Consider the following 23,298-nt stretch of genomic DNA (forward strand, 5'->3'; position numbering starts at 1 on the left):
TCGTAACACTTTCCTCACTGTACTTCGTAGACCAGCTAGCAGTAGATCCTCTACACCTCTCTGGGTCACGTGGCATGCCCCGACTGTCACACATAGAGTGAATCATAGGAAAACTCGCTACTCTTGTTTTCCTTCTTCTTTTCTCCTTAGCTTAGCTTAGTGTTATCTCGATGGCCGTCTAGATCACGTGGAAGTGCTCTAGGCGCGCGAAGTAGGTTTATAACTAGGCGTCAAGCAGGGACTTGAAGTAATGACAATAATGATATGCAATTCGTAACTAATAGTAGAGTATACTAAATGATTGATCTTGAGCACGAAGCTCTATACAAAAGAAATCCATCTTGATTATATAGTCCTTCGTGCCTATGGTTAACTAGGAATCGTCGTTCCTGGGAACGAGCGTTCCTGGTTGTTCCTAGGAACGTTCGTTCCTCACCGTTCCATCACATGTTTTATGGTCATGTGACATACTAATCGTTTTGGACGTAACACTTAGTATTTTCTAATACAAGATACTTTACCCAGTATTCTTGAGTGTGACATGTATAACATAACCCTTTTCACCTAAAACCTTAGTTTATTTACTTTCTTAAATCCTTATTAAATCTTTATATAAAATGAAAATTAATCAATCGAAATTTATTAAAAATTGTTTGATTTATTTTTAATAATTTTTGTTCAAAATTTATGTAAGATTGAAAATAAAAATGATAAAATTTTCAAAATTTTCAAAGTTTTCGTTTGTTTTGTATAGGAAAGTGTTTTTGAATTTAAATAAATCTAATTTTTGTAAAATAATTATATTTTTAAAGTGAATGGTTCCTGCGTAGCACGTGCACAGGGCACTAGTCCTATTAGGACTAGATTGAGAAGCTCTCTGTAGGAGAGCTTCGCACTTCCGTAGAACTTAGATAATGTGTGATTTATATACAAGACCAATATAGCCTCAGTTCTGCCCTATCAGCTTCTCACTATTCCCTGTGTATGTTACGAGGTTTGCCGTCTAGATCACGTGGAAGTGCTCTAGGCTCTCGAGGTGGTTTATAACTAGGCGTCAAGCAGGGACTTAAAGTAATGAGAATAATGCAATTCGTAACTAATAGTAGAGTATACTAAATGACTGATCTTGAGCACGAAGCTCTATACAAAGGAAATCCATCTAGATTATATAGACCTTCGTATCGATGGCTACTCAGTATGATCAATATGGCTCAGTACTGAGCTCACTGATCCTTACTGAGCCAGTCACGTGATATTGATTGCACGTGAGGATTCCTTGTTACTCGGCGTAACATATAGTCCAGAACTCTTAGATACACCATCTTCAATGTCCGTTGTTGGTAGATTGAGAATATTCTCGTTAGTCCTTTCCAAATCTCCTCCCCGCTTCAAAGGGTTCAATTAAGGGTTATGGATACCGGGCATCTGCAATACCCATAGGATAAGTGTTAGAAAATGTATCGGCACATCTTCAATTTTTGCAACTTGGTTCACAGTTGCAATTGGGTTGTACTGAATTTTTTAGAACTATGTTGCCACGCTCGAGCCATACTTTAAAGACAGGGAATGTGCAGCAAAGAGCAGGGGCTAAGCGAGCTGACACAATCTCCAGCCCCTTGGCTCTGTGCCATTTTATTGGATTATCTTCTCTTAACCAACTCATCATTTCGCGAATATCACTACATCACTGTTCCATGGGCTAACCTTTACGATTAACCTTGAAGACTCTCAAATTAAACGCTTGTGGTACAGAATAGGTTAAGGCCTCCTTCCAAATCCTTATCCCACTTTAAGGTTTGACCCCTGAATGATATACCGCGGATATACCCTTAAAATTAAGGATTTTCTCTTAAGCTGCTCAATACTTGTAAATTGTTACGAAAAGGAGCGGTACGATTTAACCTTCTATTCATTCCCTAATGTTTTGATATTCTGCTTATTCTAGTTTCGTTGTACTAGTACCGTCATCGTTCCTACCCCTCAAAATAAGTACCGGTATGTGGAGTAATAGAAAAAACATGATTGCACCGAGCCCCCGCCCGTATGTTCTTGGCGCATGTATCGCTCTCACCTTCATTCTTCTCCTTTCCCTCCGAACTCGCCAAGAAACATCCTCAAGATGGTTAGACTACTCTGATAAATCCTCCGTGTCGACGGGCCATGAAAGAAACAGTAACTATGTCTCGGCTACATCAGACAAAAAACTCAAATCGGCCGACACCACATCAGAATTAGGCCGGTCGAGTAACGGGAGCCTCGGTGTATGTGTATATTTGTTCGCTGGTTTCTATGTATATATGTATTTATCTCGCTAACACAACAGTTAAATAGTTCGAGAGGGTGTTCGTCATAGGGCTAAGAGAACGCTCATATGAGCGTGATGCTATATCATTATCTGCATCTCTGACGGGTTTTCGAGTGGAGTTTTTCGATGGGATGAGAGGCGAAGATGTATCTGTTGAGGCAAAGCCACCGGTAGGTGAAATTTACACCTACAGCACCCACCATCTGCTGCGCCTTGAGCTTAGAGCTAAGGTTAACGCTTGGACATAGGGACTTTTATTAACTGGCGGGGCGTTGGGTTCTTGGCGGGGTCACATGAATGTGATACGTAGGTACGTACATACTGTATATTCGAATTCCAGGTCTCTTTTTAAGGTCCTTTGTTTTAATGTTGGTCATTGCTATAGCATTATAGAGAGAAATCTCGCTTCAGCATTTATCATGGAGGATGACGTCGACTGGGACATCCGGCTCCTAACTCAACTACCCGAATTCGCTAAAGGTATCCGCACACTATCAAACATACCACTGAATAAACGTCAACACTCTCCCTATGGCGATGACTGGGATGTTTTATGGCCAGGACACTGCGGCGATGAGCTCCCATCAGCTTTTCACAAAGACGCCAAGGATGAAATCTACATAATCGCCAACGACGAAACCGTCGCTCCTAAATCTGTGCAAGCATTGCCTAAAACCCTAGCAAGGTATCCTGAAAAAACTCGAATCGTTCACAAAGCCGGTGCTCCCGTCTGTACTTCCGGCTATGGAATTTCCTACCGCGGAGCTCAGAAAATCCTCATGGCGCTCGCGGTAAAGGGTGGTCATAATCTCGCCATCGATAATGCCATTGCGCTTCTGTGTCGTGATGGTTTTTTAGATATGAAATGTTTTTCTGTGGAGCCGCAATTATTTCAGCATCATCGGCCTGCCGGGGCGAAAAACAAGGATAGTGATATTGATAGTTTGGGGGAAGGAGATGCGAAAGGGGAGAGGGAGAGGAGAGCTACGGATGTGATTGTTTGGAGTGCGAGGTTGAATTTTGAACAGATGGTTATGGGAAGGAAGGATTATGTTACACAGTAGTGAGGGTTGTTGATTAGGTATTATGGAATCGGAATTGATGGCGTTTGAATGCTGGATTTAGCATGGAAATGGAATGATGGCATTGTTTATTCTTGTAAGACCTGCACTGGTATTCACAAGGCATTTGCCATATTAACCAAAGGCTCTTGTATATAAATATCAACGGTAAACTTATACAATACCCACTGCTCTCTCTGGACCGTCCTGAATAGAGGTTAGAATTCCTCGAACAGTAGCAGAGTGATTAATTTCGGAGAACTAGCGGAATGAACAGTAGAGCACGTAGATTCAATTGGTGTAATGTATATACACTCATTTTGGAGATAGTAAATCTGTTGGCAAAAACTACAAAAGTACAGAGAGTCTGCTGTCTTCATCGATGAGCAAATTTTATGGCAGACCCTGCCCTAACAAACCCAATTTGATGCTATTAATCATTAGATCTTCTGAAATGTGACATCTGGCATGTTAAATTTTGAAAGAAAAAAAAAAAAAAAAAAAAAAAGAGTAAGAGAGTAGGATAAAGAGGTAATTGTAAAAGGAAATTCGCAAACTGACCTTGTCGAGCACCTCTCGTTCTTGATGAATTCATATATTGAGGATAATTGACCCCACTAAAATATATTCCTTTCTCCAAACATTCTCTAATATTTCTCAAGGCCACCACAAAAAACTAAATACATTGCTATCCCATTTTCCTCTACCAGGAGGCAAGGCCTATTCCCGCACGCCTTCTCTGCTGGATAAATCCTGATGATTAGCTCTGTGCCCTTCCCTAAACGTTCTTTTGCGTAGAGCTTCTATTTAGCCTCCCTAAGTTGGCGAGACACGACCAGTTGCAGTACATTCTAGCAATCCATTTTTTTCTTCTACATTATTCCTTCATTCTTGGAAGTTGAAATGACCTTGACAACCTACTTCGTTAGGTGTGAATGATTAATCAGGAAGAAACAGAGTTATCCACATATACGGATCAGTAACATCTCAAGGTCAACCCTAACGAATATCAAATCTGCATCTCAGCCGGACATCTAGAGTCTCATCGACGGATATGCAACATAGATGACTCAAATTTATACAAGCCAGAACTTTCAATATGACGGAGAAGTGTTTATATTGAGGAACTATGTCAGAAAAAGAGCTCAAATATTCAGCAACACCAAGGAAAAAATCACTAGGTGGAGCTTGTCGACAATGGTAAAAAATATGCACTGTACGCCTCCATTATCTCTGGGTACATTTGCATGTGCAAGATCTAGCAAATAATCCTACATTTTGGTTGACGTCCTCCTCAACAAGAGTTACCAAGAACCACGCATATTTTCGAGATTAAACCATAATAGCCTGCCATCGAGTAAGCTTCTCATGTCCTGAATTAAGCTTTCAAGAATGCTGATTAATGTCGCTTATTGCAACGTTCGCCCCAGAACTTCACAATCGACGAAACATACGATCTAGACTCGACACTTTCCATGCTCCTATCAAACATACCTCACTCACTAAGTACCACTCATTTGTGCTTGAAAGAATCCTAGAAGCTTGATGGACACAAGGGCATAGAAGCTTGGTTTGGTCTTGGGCTTGAGATATCCGGCCAATTGGATGGGCTGGAATTCCAAAGGGCTTCGTGCTGCCGTTTTAAGAAATAACAGCCCAGAGGGTAACCAAGCCTGTCCAATAATAGAAATGACCTCCACATTGTCCATCACCCTGTTCGTTAAAGACTATGCTCACCTTTCCCTTGATGACATGCCCATACTATGGATTAATGCCTTTCCACTTATCTTCAAACCTCGTGTAGCACATTCCAGAAGTCCTGGCTGTATCCATTCTCCCCGTTTCGATTTTCATATCAGACACACAACCTTTGCCATTTCAATTCCTCAAATAGGTGATAATCGTGGGTTACTGGTACTTGTGGAAGCGGACCTTGGACAGAAGAATTATACGCCATGATTTGTCCAGGCTAGTGTACAAATGGCACCTAGATGGATATTGGAGCAGGGAATATGGAGTGTCCACCGAGAAAACCTTTGGCGCAGATAGTGCGAATTTAGTACTGGTGGACTTTTCCTACCAAGTTTGTAGCGACATGGGTTTTCCAGAATGACAATGTTCTTAATTGATGGGCAGATAAATTTTGGCTAGAGGAGCGAGGATCAAATGGGCAGCGACGGGGTACAAGAATGCTTGCCAGGGGATTCCGGTGAGGCTCTGAAGTTGGAACAGGGGTTTAAAGAGTTGAACATTGAGTAGAGTGTGCGGAGAAATTTGTAGCCATCGTAGGCCCATAAGAAATCGAATCTGAATATCGTTTTGAATAGTGAGTCATGCCATATCCACACCCCATTACAGCATCCTCAAGTACACTGAAACACAAAACCGTCTCTCTGTAACTTAAAATAAACCACCGAGTAGAATGTATAAACTGTTTATCTTCCTCCTTTCCATATTGTACACATATATTACGCGGCTGGGACGATGGGGGTAGAAGTTTGAGATTTGAAGGGGTAGTAAGAGAGGACTTGCTCAAAGATAGTTTAGGTGAAAGAATACCTCTTGCGGTTTAGAGAAGAAAAGTAGTTATGTAGTGCAGGAAAGATGCACATCGTACTCGGCAGGGAAATTATATTTGTTTAGATTAATGAGATTGAATGATGTAGAGAGGAGATTGTCTAGAAATGATAGAAGACAGACGACGATGGCGCCGCCAATGGCAATGCAATGGCAAAACCAGCTTCTACGCTCAGAAAGGTGTTAGATTTAATCTGTAATGTGTGATACAGTTGAGAGAGGGAGAGTGAGCGAAAGTTGATACAACAGAAAGAAAAATACTTCAAAGCAGTAATATCAGTGTCAGCATAGTGATCATATGATCATGAACGAGACGTATTAACCAGCAAGGCACTTTGCCTCTTAACTATTATTTAAGACTTCATTCTTATACTATAGAATAGAATCAATCAAGAAATAATCTTATCAGTATGGCTAAAAGTACTTTGTCCTTCAATATCATCAGATTGAAAACATTAATCAGGAATTAAAATCCCTTCTTATTATATAGAAGGAATCTATATTTGATAAAAAAGTTCGTCACAGGATATAAAAAACGAACATCATCCTGATCAGATAATAATCAAATAGTGAAGCCGTTGCTGTCTAGAGTGTATATATAAGACGGATTAACAATATTCCGTCAAGCAAAATATAACTTTGTGTAGCCTTGGGTTGATAGCCGTCGCGAATATCAAAGCTTTATTACTAATAAATTCAATGGCTTAATTACAAGTCAATCTTTTCATCTCATATCTAATAATTAAAAGACAGAAATTAACAGAAACTTCAATATATGATTTTGTTACTTTTTTAAAATTACACCGGCCGTCGCTCCAAATTGATCCCTCTTCTCTACAACCAATTAATTCTCATGTCAGCACACTACACGCACAACACCCAAATCCCATTCTCCTCTCACCTAGCCCTTTATCATCCCATCCCATCTTATTCAAACCCAAACCCGCGCAAACTCGCGCAACAATCCCCGCATGCACACCGCACCCCAAACCAAATCAAACAAACAAAGAAACCCAACCCCAAACTCCATCAATATCCCTTCCCCATTGGTCCACCCCAACCAGCCAAGCAACCCCGCAACCACCACATCCCAAACAGGTAACCTAAGCGTTACCCAAGGTAATACAGCACCGTATTGCCAAGAACGGAAAATTGCATATTGAGCACATTTTATATGGACCATTTGAATCCTTTCTATTTCTTGGTGATTTCTGGATGGTTTGTGAGAGGAGGGAAGGCTTGAGGGGAAGTGAATGGGATAGCTATTTTGATGGGATGGGATTTTTATTATGCAGTGATATTGAGCAGGTTATGAGGGAATTAGAATGAGGATCTTGGCTTGCTGGTGGTGTGTGTTTTTTTGTTTGCTTGCTTATTCTTGTTTGTTTGTGTGCTTTACTTATATTGGAAGTGGGATCTTTGAAAATATTTCATGAATAGCTTTGATCAGTCGGTCCATCTTGAATCTAGAAGTTAAGTTTTGCATTCGTTTCAAAAAAGAATACTAGGTCTTTTGAATCCCTGAATCAATCCGCAATCTGCTAGGCAGGTCGACGCAAAAAGTTAATCAAACATGATTACTCTCAACCTCATCTTCCTTTTCTCCTTCCTCTCCCTCGTATCCGCTCACTTCTCCCTCGAGTATCCCCCTTCGCGCGGCAATTCCTTCCTCCCACCTGCCTCCCAATGGATCTATCCATGTACGTAGCATCCGTCATACCTATATCCACCTTCCCTCCACAAATACTAACCCCATCTCCAGGTGCAAACATAAACACCACCGAGAACCGCACTCTGTATCCCACTAGTTCCTTCCCCATTGGCCTCAACTTACACCATCACTGGACATATATATTCGTAAATCTCGGTATATCCTCTTATTCCCTCCCTTCCTCATTCTCCGCCCGAAAACTAATACCCCTTAGCACTCGGCACAAATGGCTCCTCCAACTTCAACATCTCGCTTACTCCTGCACCACTAAATGCCACTGGATCAGGACACCTCTGTCTCTCCGACTTCGATTTACCTTCTGAAATTAAAATCGAAGATGGATTGAATGCCTCAATTCAGGTAGTTACTGTTGGAGAAAGTGGTAGTGCGCTTTATAATGTAAGATATTTCTTTTCGCTTCAGTTAGGCCACCCTTCATCAGTGTCCATCTTATACACCATGCTTCTGTTTCTTTTTCTTTCTTTTTTTCTGCTTCCCTCGTTCATCCCATCTCAATTATTTCCCCCAATTCCAACCAAGAAGAGAAGTGGGAGCAAAAAAGAAAAAACACTAGAGAATAAGGCAAATAACCAAATAAAAACTAACACAACAAACAGTGCGCAGATATAACCTTCTCCAGTAACACCACCACCCTCCACACTTCAGACAACTCAACTCAATGTCCCACCAGCCCCGGTATCACCGTCACCAAACTTACCGACAAACCAAACGGTACCTGCGAGTCTAGTTCCACAAGTACAACTTCTAGTCTTTCTAGTTCTAGCACTTCGAGTGGAACCAAGAATGCTGGTATTTGTTTAAGCGCTACTGTGGTATTAATGAGTGCATTGGGCATTGCTGGAATTTTGATTATTTAGTCGTTTAGATGAGGATTTTCGAGGAAAGCAAAAGGGAAAGGAATGGGCAATTGGGAGATAATATGGTGAAGAAGCACAATGGTAATGATTGATTCGCAGGAAAATACTCGATACGAGATTTTAAATTCGGGTTGAGGAAAAATAAACATGGGGTTAAATTAAATCAGTGTCTTCCAGGCTTTGGTATCCATTCTTTCCAATCCCAAGAAATCTACCATTATTCCTAGATGATCTACACCCCAGAATCCTTCGGTTTTGCCAGAGCTGTTGGTGCATACCATCCACTATATTTGTTCATGTCAGCATATACTCCAATTCGCCTATCTTCCTTCTCCTTCTCTCACTCCCCAAATATAAAGGAAAAAAAAAAGAATTCACCGGCAATCCAAAAGCCCCCTCCTCTACCGCCCTCGCAGTATTCACCTGCAAAGAAGCCCTTCCCTTCCCCAGAATCTCTCTCAAAACTAACTCCAACATTTCCTCTCCAATCACCCGTCTCAATACATCTTCCAGCACCCCAGGAGCCGAGATCTCCTTCTCTTCTACCCAATATAGATTATAAAAAGCATCCAAACATTTGCACAACACTTCGTGCGCTTCATTCTTGTCGCACAAAAATGGTAATACACACAGTGCACTTTGGATTTCAAGTGTATTGTGTGGAAAGCCCACGGGTACGTTGGGAGTAATGGGTATATCAAAGAGAGAAGCCCAGCGGAGACGTTGTCGGTTGGACCATTTACCCTTATCTAGAAAAAAGGGGGTGGTGTTAGTGGCGAGAAGATGTAAAGAGTTCAAGGAGAAGAAAAAGAGAAAACAAACTTTTAACAGCCATAGGTGGAGTACTCCCAACTTCTTCTATAATTCCTGTCAAGGAAACAGGGACGTATTCGATATCGCATTGTGAAAATATAGGGTTATTCTAGATGCAGAGATTTGTTAGGTTAGCCATCCCCTGATCTTGCAAAGCTTAAAATCAAAACCACGCTCTTCATTCGACCTGCACATTCCAACAAGTATCACCCCCTAGCTCTCCCATTCCAATCCTCCCATCTACCAACTCAACCACCCAATCATCCAAACTCAAACCCCAAGCCCAAACTCAAGCCTGAAATCAAAACCCAGAAGCAAAAAAAAACAAAAAACCACACTAACCCTAAGAATCCAATAAGCCTCATAAGCAAACGGGCTAACGGTATCAACAAAAAGCACAATCTTCTTATTATTCCTCTGGCCATCCATTCCTCGCAGATTTTCCTTCGCTACTGTATCCATATCGATCGATAACCTATCCTATCTCCTCGCTCGATGACGAGATTTTAGTATGAAATGATTCCATCCTAGAATTGGCCGCTTGAATCTCTCAAGTACCTCGGTTATGATGTACCGCTATCGGATATGTTATGGGCTCCATTGCCTTCTACTCTGTCGAGAGAGTATAATAAGACATAATGTAAGGCCTTTTGCTGGAATTATACGTCATATTTATGTCTGTGACCTTCATTGACCAATCAGAGAGCTCAAATTTGTTGCCCCTTAAAATTATGATGATTAATCGAAGAAATGTTTATTAATCATTAAAAATAAAAATAACCATAAGCCTAATTGATCTAATATAACTTCAACTCATCTCGAGTGTTCATATATAATATAATATAAATTGAAATAAAAAATATTGACCAAGATTTGCTTCACAATACAGTTATAATCCAAAAAGGGCCAAACCCTATTCCTATATTCCTATGTGCCTCCATCTCATCTCTCTATTAAATCCTGCTTTCATTTCATCTAATCGTCAAAAAGCATCTGACTTTGGTCGTAATCATACTTCGTATTCATTCTAGGTGGGTATCATAGTGTAATAGGTAATCTAGGGTAATCGTAGAGGAAATCTACCATAGCGATTTAAATGAAAACAACACTGCCCCCGCCCCCGTCCCCAATCCTGATCCTGTTCCGAAAAGCAAGCTCGACTTCCCGTGTCCGTATACGCATATGCTCCAATAAACACCTCCTTCCGTAAACGCGATTGTACTCCTCGATCTCCAATCCCAAAAAGGAAACAACCCAAATATACATATGCATGTATCCCATCTATTTTTGACTCTTCTTTCTCGCCATCATATTTGGCAAGGTATTCATCTTCCCCGGTTTCCTCCCAATTTCCACACACAAGAAACGGATAAAATCCTTATTGTTCCAATAGCTGCTATGAGCTGACAACATATCAATATACTGATTAGCCAACATGCCTGGACGATTGCCCAAGATCCAATCGACCTGACCATTCTCATTCAATTGACAGAATTTCTTTTCCGCCATTTCCTCTGCCGTAAAATCATGAACTTCCATTTCCATTTGAGAAGGCATCTTGGTTATCGTAGCAGGTCTGGGCATTTCTCCAACGGGAATTTCTTCATTTTGAGATATACCAGCAGCAGATTTCATAGCGTGGGTCACTGCTGTCATGAAACTGCGCGAGGAATCTGGAACTTCTGCTTGTTTAAGATTTGCGCCGTACTTTGCGTCGACACATGCATTAAGGCGATATGCGATAGGGTCGTTGCAATGCATGATGTTATAGAGGTTATCAACTGCCAAGCAGCCAAATGTACCTGCATCACCAAAAATGTCCTTATTACTGCCATTTTCGAATTCACAGCCAGGCTTATAAATACCCTTTCTAGGTACTAAAGATTTGCTTTCGAGTAAAAGGAAGAAAGCACAGGGACTCCCGGCGAGGAAGCAGTTTGTTGTTTGGAAGTCGAAATATCTGGTATTAGGTCTCCATGAAAGCTCGGCTGGTAGGGTGGTAGGTTGCTTACTCAATACTTCAAGGGCCATGACGCTACCAAGGGAGTGTGAAATGATGTGAACCCGACCATTGTTGTGGAATCCAGGATTGTTCTTACACCAAAGACGGTATATGCGGTTAGCTTCGGCAACCAAAGCTGCAATCATCTTATGCTTGTGCCCCGACATGTAATAAGGAATATCCAACATCACATCTGAGATTAGTTCGCGGACTCTTGGAATCGTTGGTTGAGTAATGTCATTGAGAGAGTAATCACATCCAGCACGCTCTTTGTCTCCGGGCTTTCTTGGTCCACCGTCTTCAAAGGAAAGGGTTGCACGCCAGTTTACGGGAACCATAGTAACGCCATCAAAGTCTTCTCGGAGCACCTTCTTCACATCGCTATTAGTAAGTTCGCGCTTCATTTCGCAGCGGAAGCTGTTGACTGCATATGTGAAATTAAAACTCTCCATGCGCTCCGAAAGTTTTTGGCCAATACCGTGAATGACCAGACACAGATCAGTCACCTTTTCAGGTTCATCCTGTGCCTTACAAGCTGGGCACACATCCAATACATTACCAAAATTGCTTTGCTTCGCTATTTTGCTTTGTGCTTTCGTGAAAGTGGTTGATTTCTTTGAAGGATAAAGCTGATTCCATGCCCTTCGATTGAATCCACGAATGACAGCTACACCAACACAGACACCACTTTTGATTTTGGCGAGAGGCCGACGTCCGTAATAAGCCGAAGGGCAAAGACTGGGCTTGAGAATGAAGGCTTCCTCACAGTTCTTATATATGACTTGGGAATTAGGGTATTTTTTGCTGATTGAAGTGGCCGCACTTGGCTTGGTATCTGACTCTTCAACTTTGCCTTCTGCGGCAGCTTCGCCTTGGAAGCAACGCGCAGCGCAATGAGGATCTGCAGAAAGAATGTGTTTAGAAGTATCATAAGTTGAGGTTTTGGATTCTTCTTCTTTAGGCCAGAGACGGTGAACAATTTTCTCTTCGCCTTCAGGGCCAACTTCAATGGCAGAATTAAGCTGATCATCCCATGTCTGAGACCAACATTCATTCTCCCTATAGCCCTTCTCTAACTGATTGGCGACAGCTGGCTCAACAGGAAACATAGTATCTTTATAAAACCAGGTACCATATATACAAGGATACTGATCGTTGACAGGTGACCAGTATATCGGCTTCACCACCAAAGACGGTAAAGTGACCAAATGAAGTCTGGATGTCCCAACAGGGACGTCAACTTGACACTTTGGATGCTCTTTATGCTTGTAAGCCTTGCACCCTTCAACTTCCATGTCTTCTGTAGGATCGCGCTCGTGTGCTAATTGAGAATCAGGGGAGCGCCCCTCGTCATATGTAGCATAATTTTGAGATGGAGGATCTTCGCCACGAGCGGGAAGTTTCACAAATGGCTTTCCTGTTGTACCAGGTCCGGCTGATTGTACGATTTTGGTGTATATGTTGCCATTCCCAGCTACGAGTACATTAGGTTCGGATGATTGCATAAGAGGTTCACAGATACACTTATCATTCGCAGCATCCCCTTGGTCGGGAATCTCCTGGTTGGCAGGTAGGTCTCCGTCAAAGTCGTCATATAGTCCGCTGTCTGGTTCGGCCGTACCATCTGCCTGCCGTCTACCGAAGAACCTTCCCCTACCTTTGGAATTCTTGCTCGTTGTACCTACATTTGGTTCCACGTATGGATGACCGTCAGATGCTCCAGAATAATGCTGGAATTGATTGTCATTAGACTTGGATTTGTGTATGTGTCTGGGCAGTCCTGAAGAATGCTGAACATGGTGCTGATGAGAATGTGACTTGAGTGCAGACGGTCTAGTGGAGTGCTCAAACTGATTGTCATTCGACGTGGATATTTGTATTTGAACTGGTGGTCCAGTAGGACCCTGAGCTTGGTCATTGTCATGAAGCGACTTATGTACGATAGCAGCAGCGTGCCGTTCCAAATCAGTGCAGCACTCAGATACATTCTTAGAGGATGTCTTCAATACAGGCCTCTCAAGATTCTGCTTCTCAGTTGTTTGCCTCTCAGAAACTTGCTTGCCGTCGGGGTGGGGTCCATCGCAGCAGCTCCCAAATCTTGATACAGACTCGGATTGATCTTGTTTGGAAGAATGGTTGCCCCTACTTTCATCGCAGCAGCTTGGGATTCTAGTACTTGCTCCCGTAACTTTCGACGAGTCGAAATTGCCATTGCTGCAGCTGCCTGAGAATACAGTTTCGATTTCTGATTCTTTTCGCTTCGAAAAGCTGTCGTTTCGTCTTTCGTCGCAGTCGCCAGAAAATGTTGTTTCAACTTCGGATTCTTTTCGCTCCGAAAAGTTGTCGTTTTTGCTTTCATCGCAGTCGCCAGAAAATGCCGTTCCAACATCGGATTCTTTTCGCTTGGAAAGGTCATCAAGCTTACTCTGATCGCAGCTGCCCGAGAATATAGTTTCGGCTTCTGACTGCTGTCGCTTGGAGATGTTGCCATGTTTGTTGTCATCGCAGCAGCTTGGTATTCTTGAGACTAGTGAAGTTGGGTCGTCCTTTATTTCTCCAGCACAGCAGTCGTCTTTCTGGTCCTCGAATCCTTCGGAGTCATCAGGATCTTCCGTTTGCTGGTGCTGATCTCTAGAGAATGAGCCCGAATCTGTGTCCATCTGAGCTTTTAACTGTTGATCAAACCATGCCCTTGTCTCTTCCACTTGAGCTGTTTCATTTTGATCGTCAGCAGCAGCAGCAGCAGCAGCCTTTCCCTTATTCTTCGACTTCATCTTAACAAGCTCTTTCTCCTTAGTTTGCTCAGCGCGGATGTTATCTTCTGGGTTAAGTTCTTTTTCAGACCTTGCTCTTTCAGACCTTCCTCTCTTACAATTGTGTTCCCAATGTTTAGATCGCTTGATCTGATCCATGTTTTCCTCTCGAGGGACCTCCTCAATACACAAACACTCAGGTTTGGGATCTGTGGCTTTGCTTTCTTCAGACTTCCCTCTTCCGTGCTTTGAAGGTTTGAGCAAGTCGGCCGGGATGGACTCGGTAGGGCGATTGTATATTGGTTTAGATTCCTGGGAATTTTCAACTCTGCAATCTGAGTTGGCTAATGGCTGCTTCGATGAGAACCCGGGTTCCGGATCTTCCTCTAGTTTAGATTCCTTTCCAGACCTTCCCTTGCCGCAATTGTGCTCCCAGTGCTTGGATCGCTTAAATTGATCAGTGGTCTCTACCTTCGGGTCCTCCCTGAAATTGGATTTGGCGATAGATTCTAAAGCGGGCTGTTTGTCATTGGTCTGCTGTGCGGACATGTCAGGTTGGTAGGTTTGGGCTTCGAACGTCACTTCTTGTGGAGCTTTCGGGCAAGATGCACATTTGCACCTCCCCGCCCTCTTTCTGCACGAGAGATGACTTCCCTTGCAAGGGCAACCAACAGATTCCGGGGTAGGCTTCCCCGCCTTTCCTTCTGTATTTTGATCCTGGTGGCTGTTTGCAGTCTCCGAATCAGCTTGCTGTAGCTGCGTTACCGATATAACCGTCGGCTGGTATGTCTCAGGGTTTGCTCTAGTCGGCTTTAAGGATTCTTTCAGCTCCTTGACCTCTTGTTTGATCTTAGGCCTCAATCCAGTAACACCAAACTTCTTGTCTGCTGTCGGCTCGATTCCTACTTTAGGCCTACATGTCCGATTATGACTTTTGCGATCCCGCTTCGAACCCATTCCCAGCCACGCTTCCAGAAGCGCCTTATTATCACCTTTGGGAAACGGTCGAGGAAGATGTTTTATATTTTTGGAATCGGCGGTTGGAGGTGGTACAGCCGTGAGAGGATCATCGAGAGGAAGAGGGGAGCAATAGAAGAACTGTGCTCGCATTGGAGGCATCTCGTCACACGGTTTGCGGATCTGCTCGCCGCTGCTGGGAGGGGCTAGGTCGCATCCTCGGCCCAAGGTATGAATAGGTTGAGACATGTTGTCTCGTACTGCTAAGAGTAAATCAGCGGTCGTCGCGGAATGGATGAAGGAATGATGGCAAACTTACTGTTATTTAAAAAAAGGTAATGCTAGGTTATTAGAATGATTATAGGAAATAAATACTCGTCTGCGGACGTCTTTGTCGTCAAAAAATCGGAAACAGAGACGGTATAGTGATGCTGATGGCGGTGTAACTGGTGGGAAAAGGTAAAGAATGTAAAGAAAATGATAATGTAGACGAAGGAGAATAGGAAGAGAGAGAAATAAAAGACGCCATGAACAGCCAAAAGTGTCGCTGCCAATATCAGGCAAGCGTAAGGTAAGATAGGAAGGAGGTACCTACGTTTTGTAGTTGTGTTCCCGTTCAGAGGCGTGGAGGAAACTACGATTCAAAGCTGTGCGAGTACAAGTAAACCTGCCTACAGGTACAGCGAACTTTCTGTGTGAGATGACGTCGGCTAGGCTACGGTCCGGCGCTTTTGGCTTGTGAACAAACATCACATGGCCCGTTATTGATAATCGATCGATTTATCAATGAAACAGTGATCATGCTAGATATGTCAAATTTCCTTGAAAAGATACTTTCAAAGCTTCGTCATGGTTTATTTGTGAATAGCTTCACATACGAGTACCGCAGTACGGGTTTTTCTTTTTCATGGGAACGGCTATATTCACATCTCGTTAAATTGGATGATGGTAATAACCATTTGTCAATAGGACGCCCTTGGAACATGCTGAGACCCATAAATGTGTGGTGACCCCGCTTTTGAGGGCAGATCAATTACTACCCTACCTACCTATACCTCTGAGACTGCACATCACAAACGCGAATGGTTCAACATTTTCATTTTACTTTTCATTTTATTCTTTCTAGAACCTCTTAAGATTTCTTAGGATATCTACCAGTTTCGTCATATTCGTCTTACAGGTACGGGAGAATGAAACCGAAACCCCCCCGGGATATGATTGAGATGGCCTGGCCTTGGAGCAAATCAGCAAATTAGCAAAATGCGCGGAAACACTAAAATCAAATTTGTATCGCGAAACGAAGAATTTTTATCCATTCTGTAGATGCAGGGCCCAACCGTGTACAGTCGTGGAGCTCAATTCCTCAAGGGAAAACCCTGTGCTCTGAAAGTTCCCAAGTTCTTGACGACAGGCGTTGTGGATGAGGTTCGAAATCGGCTTAAAACGATTCTCCAAATGAAAATTGCGCTGCTCAACGACACAAGATTGGTTAAGCTGATTATACCCGTGATATCATTCAAGAACGTGGAAGTGAGAGCGGTAATACACATACACATGCTATAAGACCAAAGTATCTCAGCCAAGATAGCGTTCAGGAACGAGCTTCATGCCTCCATATGAATCGTTATGCGAGATGCCTGGTGGTGAATGTGATTCCCACTGCCTGTCACGACCATTAGGCGAAGTACGGGTAGCCCTGTCAACTTTGGCAATGCGAATCGCTTCGTTGATCGACAGTCGAAGATGCTGGAGTCGTAGCATTATTTGTTCAGAACCCCCAATGAGCTCCAATATCTGTTCTACATCAAACACCAGCTTCAAGAGGACAGTATCTGCATTACAAAAGGTGCGGATAGACATGAGTGATGCCACCTGCTTCCAATTATAGAGCATAGATGAGATACGAACGTCATCACCCAGTCGGTTGCCGTGGAATCGAAAGTTATACTGATTGGCAGTAACAAGATCTCGCTGAGTGCCTTGGTCGTACATGAACTCAACAACAGCCGGACGTCCCTTGTTTTTCCATGTGTCCACGGTCTTCTTGATGCTATCGATAGACATACGACCTTGACTAAATTGGATCATGAGAAATGTATTGGCTGTATGAACTATCATAAGTTCTAGCTCAACCAAGTATCTAGCTTGCTCGTACGGGTTGATAGAGATAGACAAAACTGATATTCTATTTTTGTCGTTTTTCATGTCCGCCTTTTCGGTCTACTCAAATTCAGTAACAAAAACGATTAAACGTAGAGCATACACTTACGAAGCCCTCGATTTTGTTTTTGATCTTCTCCATCATTCCAGGTTTTCTGGGTTTGTCCATTTTTTGGGTGGCGGATTTTGAACTTAAAATACTGGGTATAACCTCATTTGGTGAGGATCCAAGCCAGCCATGCTCCCCAAACATTTTTTTCATTGGCGAGCGCGATCTCTTCTTGGGAGACATTGGAAGCAAATCCGGGCTTTCAGAATTAGTCTCATCTTGTTCGGTTACGCCGATAAGATTCTTTGCGGGAGATCGAGTCATCTGTCGATTGATTGTAGTCGAAGCTGAGCTCGAATAAGACTCATTGCTGTAATTTGAGTTTATTTCCTTTCGAATCGGGGTGTATGTTGCAGAACGACCTCTGCCATCAGGTCCTGCTTCGTCAGAAGTGTGTGACGGCTGCACGCGATGACCGCCGGATGGCTTACGAGCAGGGGAGCGCGACGGTTGTTGAAATTGCTCTTGGGAACCCTTACGAAGAGGGATTCGAGAATGCCCAAACGTCGCGGCTCGACCGCGATGAGGTAGGCTTTGAGTCGGATAAGCATTATTTAGGATGGGTGAGATAGAATCAACATCATCATAATAGGCTCGATGTTTGGGATTTGGAAATTCTTCGCGTGCCACAAATCGTGACGGCGTTACACTTGGTGATGTTCCGCTGCGCTGAAGACCATGACCATGACTTAAGTATTGAGGTGCAGCCAAAAGATCACTTCTGTTTGTTGTATGACCAACCGACCGCGAATTCTTAACATGTCCAATGCCAAGAATTGGTGATGAGGCAGGTCTAACATCGTCGTAAATATGCATGAAGTCGGTCATTGTGGTCTGGGGCGACTCGTCCATATTTAAGGGTGTCTCCGGCTCGAATGCGTATGGGTTTCTGGAATTCTCAGTCTTGTGACCGTACGCCGAACTAGCTCGTGTTAGGATGTTTCAATGTTAATTCATAAATTGACATACCTATTGGCAGGAATTGTTTTCAATGGGAGTTGTTGTTGAGGAGGAGGAGAATAAACCGATCCGGGAGTCCCTATCGGGATGAAATCACCAAGTAGGCCACTAGAGCTGCCAGAAAAGTAGTATTGCTTGATTTCAGAGACAGTTGAGCGTTCAGCAGTCCCAGGAGTGTTTGGTTGATCACTAGACATCTGTGAAATCTTTGTGCTGCGGCTGATTGATATCTTTGGATCGTTAAGTTGACTTTTTGGCTCGCGGATAGCTACTTCTTGGTCGAATAAAAAAGGCCTGGCCTGCTCAATTGAACCTGAACACTCGCGTTTTGGAATCGAAGACGAACGAGGTGGGAAACCCGCTTTTTCGTTGCTGGTGTTATGGTTTTGATGTTTTGTTGCTTGTTCAAGTTGAACTTGACTTGGTTGCTTGCAGATATACAAAGGTTGTGGGGAGCAAATTGTTGGAGATTGTAGAGTAGGAAGGCGGCCTTGATTGAGTTCCATCAAAAATCTTTTCGCAGCTTCGCCTAGATTATTCTCATTGTAAAGTGAATGGCCATTGTGGCTATTGGGAATATTGTGGGGAGTTTTTGGTTTATTGTCTAGAATCGGTTGTTTGGTTCTATCGGTTTGTTTTGGAAAACAAACATCGACTGCACCATCGAGATCCATAATTCCTTTTCGAACTGGGTTGGACGCAATTACAGGTGATGCAGGTAAAGGTGAATCATCCGGATATCTTAAAAAATATGGAATGGTTGAGTCCCCATTCGTAGTGTTATATTGATTAACATTTGTTTGTGATTTTAGAGACAACGGAAACTCGGTTGTCAAGGAAATTGAGTTCTTTGGGCTTCCCGCCTTTGGCCTACCGAAAGCGGCAGGAGATTCACTTCTTATCGGAATCTTTGGGAGATATGAACGTTCAGATAATCGACCTGGTGGGGTAAGGTTTACTTCTTCGAGCGACATAGACAATTGTGAATTGAGTTGAGGTACAGTTACTCCGAGGTTCTCCTCTTTTGGAAACGTCGGCTTGTGGGATGTCGCAGTTCCAGCGTCACAAGTTTCCAGACAATCAACTACAAAATGAGGCGAAATGTTATTTTCTCCCCATGAAAGCTTAGTGCTATGCGGAGAACTTTTGTACTTATTGAAGGGATCAAGGGAAGATGGTGGACTGTAGACAGTTGGTGATAGCCGGGATTCTTCGGATTCTTCGGATTCTTCACCATACCTTGAAGATGGCTCGCTCCATTTCACAACGTTACCCATAGATTTGCGGTATTCTTGTTTATATCGACATTCCCAGGACTGACAAATACCACCACATCTATCGCGATCGTGATGTTCACGTTCGATCTGATAGGGCTCAGACTTTAGTGCTGAACTCCCTTTACGATTTTCCTTCTTCGAAATTCTGCCCTTCGCAGGAGGCACATACACGGTAGGATACAGTATTTCCTCCTCTTTGTCTTCAAACAGTTTCGTATTATGGCTGTTTGAGGTCGAAAGTTTGCTTAGACCGAACTGTTCAACACAGTCAGTTGTATGTGCATGATATGTATTCTCTAGTTGGCAATCGTCTGTGATGTTGTGACTGTCCTCATATGTAAAGTGAGTCGACTGTAGTAGTTCGTCAATTCCCGAGGCGGAGTATATATTAGAGACATCGTTCTCGGTGCTTTCGATAATATCCGGAGTGTCCCATTTATAGTCAAGGCCGCCGTCAAAGAAGACACTAGGACTGGCGGGAAGGCTATAGTAGTTATTCAAGTAAGAACGGAGCGGATTGGAGTCTGTAGTAGTTAGCGGGGCATCGGCATTGATGTTTAAGGCGGCTTACCAGGACATTTTATCTTCGATTCCCACAGTCTATCGACGACCTCATCAAGAGTGGGCTGACGAAGAGCAAGGAGATAATCTGGAGTTGGCTGTCCGACTTGAATCAACTCGTTTTTTCTTGCAAAATTCGCATTCGGGATATCACGACCTGGTGGTAAGTTGACATTCATTATGTTGGAGACCTTGCGAGTTGCACCCTGTCCACCAATGCTTTTGGAAGCTACGAAAGTGGTAGGCACCGTATCGTTAGGAAGCTTCTCGTACCTCCCGATTTCTATCAGTTCTACCCGGTCAGAAGCCGCATAACTCAGACTTTCTCTGGTTTCTGAGAGAGCACTCATCACTCTGTGCCCCAACTCTTTCTTCGCATTACTCATGAACGACCTAGTAGGCGTAGAATATTTTGAGGATGTCCCGATTGGTCCAGTTGGTTCTATTGCGGAGCCGGGCGGACTTGTCTGAGCAGTATTAGGTCGCACACAAACGCCTCCACGACCGTATTCAGGGTCCCACATTGCTCTGTGAAGCTCTGCCGGTGTCGGACAGTACGCTAGCGTTGCCGGTTTCCCTCCTACTGAGACAAATACACTATGCTCAATTTTCCAACTAGGTTGATGTGCAATCTTCGAGTTGCACGATTCGCAATATGGCATGGCACTTGGACTTATTTGTGGCTGAACAAACTGCCTTAGTGCCTGCTCTTCTCTGTATTCAATGAGTGCTTTGGTAGGTACGACTGGCGCTTGTATTGTTGCCGTGTGAGGGGCATGCGGATTAGTAAAGTCTTCCTGCAGCGCTATTAGAAGAAAAAGGGGGACTTGGTCGCTCACTTGGGGCTTACCTTCCTACGGAGGTGCTCATGCTTCCATCTTTGGAAAACAGAAGCTGGGAATGGAGGTTGTTCTTCCACTTCAATCAATTCTTCCAAGACACCCAAAGCCAAATCAACATTCTCGTCCCCGAACCTTTCTTGAAGACGGGGATGCAGTATGCGCAATCCATCTTTGTAAGGAAAATTTCGAGGCACTAGAAGATTTAATATCAGTATATGTTAAGTAAAAACATGTATGCTGAATAAGATATTGCTTAAACCCTCGGTAGATATTTTTCCAGTCATTTGAAAACCAAAACCAAGATTCAGAATGTGTCCAAATACGACAATGCAGGATACTGGAATTTTGTCCTTACCATCTGAGCAGAGTCGGATCAAATAGTTGCGGCATTCTATAAAGTGTCAATTGCTTTCAACAAACATACATCAAAGGCATTCACTCACTGTCTTCACCCCAGCCTTCTCGAGAGAGATTGTGCATTCCTGATTGCTTTCGTGTATTCTCTACCTCTACAGGAAGATGGTAATTGCCCAAAATTGGGTGTACCATGTCTCCTCTATCATGCGCTGGTGGACTAGCACCATCAATGGAAGCGCATTTCATCATTGAAATCCCGGAGGAAGTAAATGAGGTGCTTTATACAGGTAACTTTGTGGTAATGTGAGAGTAACAATTGTACATAGGCAAGATGAATACAAATGACAGATGCAGCAGCAATTTTTGAGGAACAACAATCTCTCGGGATCAAAGCAGTGAATTGGTATATTGAGAGAGATGAATCGGACTGATGGTAATGTCCTTATTGTGGGACAGATTGGAAGAAAAAGGCAAACCTCATAACACGAGGAAGAGTATATAGAAGGATTGAATGGAGCTCTAGATGAAACTTCTCAAATATGGCGGAGAAAAGTGTCTGTGGATCTATCATGCCACGATCTGAGGAACACTGAAAATCTTGTTAAGTTGTAATTGTTTTGATAGTTCGAATAAGTGAAGCTGAGTAGTGAGTGATAATTCAACTGGTTGATTTGTTGTTATGCGACAAAGTTGAAAGTGATCTGGTTATTCAGGTTCCAGATAATTTCTTGCATCTTATATCTTATCGAGAACGAATTCTAACACTGCCAATGTGAAATAAGAAAGGTCCAGAAAATAACAGTGCTTGCTGGAAGACATTTCATCTGGAGACTTCTGGATGAAAACAGAAACAATTGATTGGATGTTGACAAGTATAAAACTTGGAGATGCTAGATAGGACTTGAGCATTCTTCAATCATACGATAACCCCGGCTAGGTGAGGAAGCTTCAACATGCGGGGAAGGCACGATCATCTTCAGCAGTCCAACATGATTCTCTTTCCCCTTTAACCGACACCTACCTCCAGCAACCAAATTATAGAAGAGGTATGAGACATTGCTTTGAGAAATGAGCATTCAGCAAAGATTGAAGAAGATGTAAAGTTCCAACCATAAATATCAGTTCCTGCACATCCCAAGAAACCAATTACTAAATTACATGGAGTCGTTGTTGTACTCCAAGATAACTTTCCATGAGTATTTGAGAAGTTCACAGTGCAATCTTATCCTCTGACTCAGGCCATCCGACTTTCAGATGGGCAGGAGCTACAGGCACCCTTTAAAATCAAATCACGGCAAACACATTATAGTCGGTAGGAAGTTTATTTCGTGATTGGTGTTCCCTTTCCAGAAGCAATGTGCTACTATAGCCAGATTTGATCCCAGTCTGCACACTATGGTGAAAACCCATATACTTGTGTATAAATTTGAAACTGGATCACGAGTATGAGACTATCCTCATTCATATTAATGAGGGTTTGACCAAGGAACCTTCTGCAGCGATATATCATAAATACCTAACTACCACCCTCAATTTCTTTGAAAGAGATATCTGTTGACTTCAGCTGAAATCCCGCAAAGATATCTTCTATCTTGAGTGGGCCCGAGTTTCGAGATCCATAAGGGCGATCTGGGAGCTGTCTATCTCCCATTGAAAATCTACAAGCACCAATGTGATTGAGTGTATTGCCTGTACTCCAGTCTTTTCCTGCTGCAGTTTTGGGTCAATATTTTGTGGCGTGAGTTTCGTTGCATTGTTCTGTTCCCTCTGCAGTTTTGGTGTCAGTAGCCGCAGGATTACCATTCATCTATCGTCGGATGCTTCGAACAATATCAACAAAGTCTCTCGGTTAGCAATAAACAGTGATTGATCATGAATTTTGCCCTCGACTCCTGATAACGCGGGTTCTCTATGACAGGCATATTTAGCCCATGGAGATGTCCAACCGATTCCAACCGCCTGATGATGTGCGAGT

General features: G+C 43.1%; 6 protein-coding genes across 6 annotated transcripts; 3 read left to right on the forward strand and 3 right to left on the reverse strand.

The window, feature by feature from the left end:
- Nucleotides 1–2,018: 2,018 nt before the first annotated feature.
- Nucleotides 2,019–3,369, forward strand: SS1G_09576 (hypothetical protein; the record flags this gene model as incomplete). Its single annotated transcript, XM_001589804.1, has 3 exons — nt 2,019–2,261; nt 2,332–2,479; nt 2,699–3,369. 3 exons carry the CDS (start codon nt 2,019–2,021, stop codon nt 3,367–3,369), a joined length of 1,062 nt encoding a protein of 353 aa, XP_001589854.1.
- Nucleotides 3,370–5,055: 1,686 nt separating this feature from the next.
- SS1G_09577 (predicted protein) lies at nt 5,056–5,625 on the forward strand (the record flags this gene model as incomplete). The annotated part of the gene is made up of 2 exons (XM_001589805.1): nt 5,056–5,280; nt 5,518–5,625. 2 exons carry the CDS (start codon nt 5,056–5,058, stop codon nt 5,623–5,625), a joined length of 333 nt encoding a protein of 110 aa, XP_001589855.1.
- Nucleotides 5,626–7,516: 1,891 nt separating this feature from the next.
- On the forward strand, nt 7,517–8,532 carry SS1G_09578 (hypothetical protein; the record flags this gene model as incomplete). Its single annotated transcript, XM_001589806.1, has 4 exons — nt 7,517–7,643; nt 7,706–7,810; nt 7,869–8,053; nt 8,272–8,532. The coding sequence occupies 4 exons, from the start codon at nt 7,517–7,519 to the stop codon at nt 8,530–8,532; spliced, it is 678 nt and encodes a 225-aa protein (XP_001589856.1).
- Nucleotides 8,533–8,690: 158 nt separating this feature from the next.
- SS1G_09579 (hypothetical protein) lies at nt 8,691–9,807 on the reverse strand (the record flags this gene model as incomplete). The annotated part of the gene is made up of 4 exons (XM_001589807.1): nt 8,691–8,816; nt 8,911–9,281; nt 9,355–9,454; nt 9,688–9,807. 4 exons carry the CDS (start codon nt 9,805–9,807, stop codon nt 8,691–8,693), a joined length of 717 nt encoding a protein of 238 aa, XP_001589857.1.
- Nucleotides 9,808–10,626: 819 nt separating this feature from the next.
- Nucleotides 10,627–15,306, reverse strand: SS1G_09580 (hypothetical protein; the record flags this gene model as incomplete). Its single annotated transcript, XM_001589808.1, has 1 exon — nt 10,627–15,306. One exon carries the CDS (start codon nt 15,304–15,306, stop codon nt 10,627–10,629), a length of 4,680 nt encoding a protein of 1,559 aa, XP_001589858.1.
- A 1,326-nt stretch (nt 15,307–16,632) lies between these two features.
- On the reverse strand, nt 16,633–21,569 carry SS1G_09581 (hypothetical protein; the record flags this gene model as incomplete). The annotated part of the gene is made up of 6 exons (XM_001589809.1): nt 16,633–17,277; nt 17,327–18,248; nt 18,296–20,087; nt 20,135–20,591; nt 20,975–21,159; nt 21,410–21,569. The coding sequence occupies 6 exons, from the start codon at nt 21,567–21,569 to the stop codon at nt 16,633–16,635; spliced, it is 4,161 nt and encodes a 1,386-aa protein (XP_001589859.1).
- Between the last annotated feature and the right edge of the window lie 1,729 nt (nt 21,570–23,298).

This window comes from Sclerotinia sclerotiorum, genomic scaffold (assembly GCF_000146945.2).
Source record: "Sclerotinia sclerotiorum 1980 UF-70 scaffold_13 genomic scaffold, whole genome shotgun sequence".
NCBI lineage: Eukaryota > Fungi > Ascomycota > Leotiomycetes > Helotiales > Sclerotiniaceae > Sclerotinia > Sclerotinia sclerotiorum.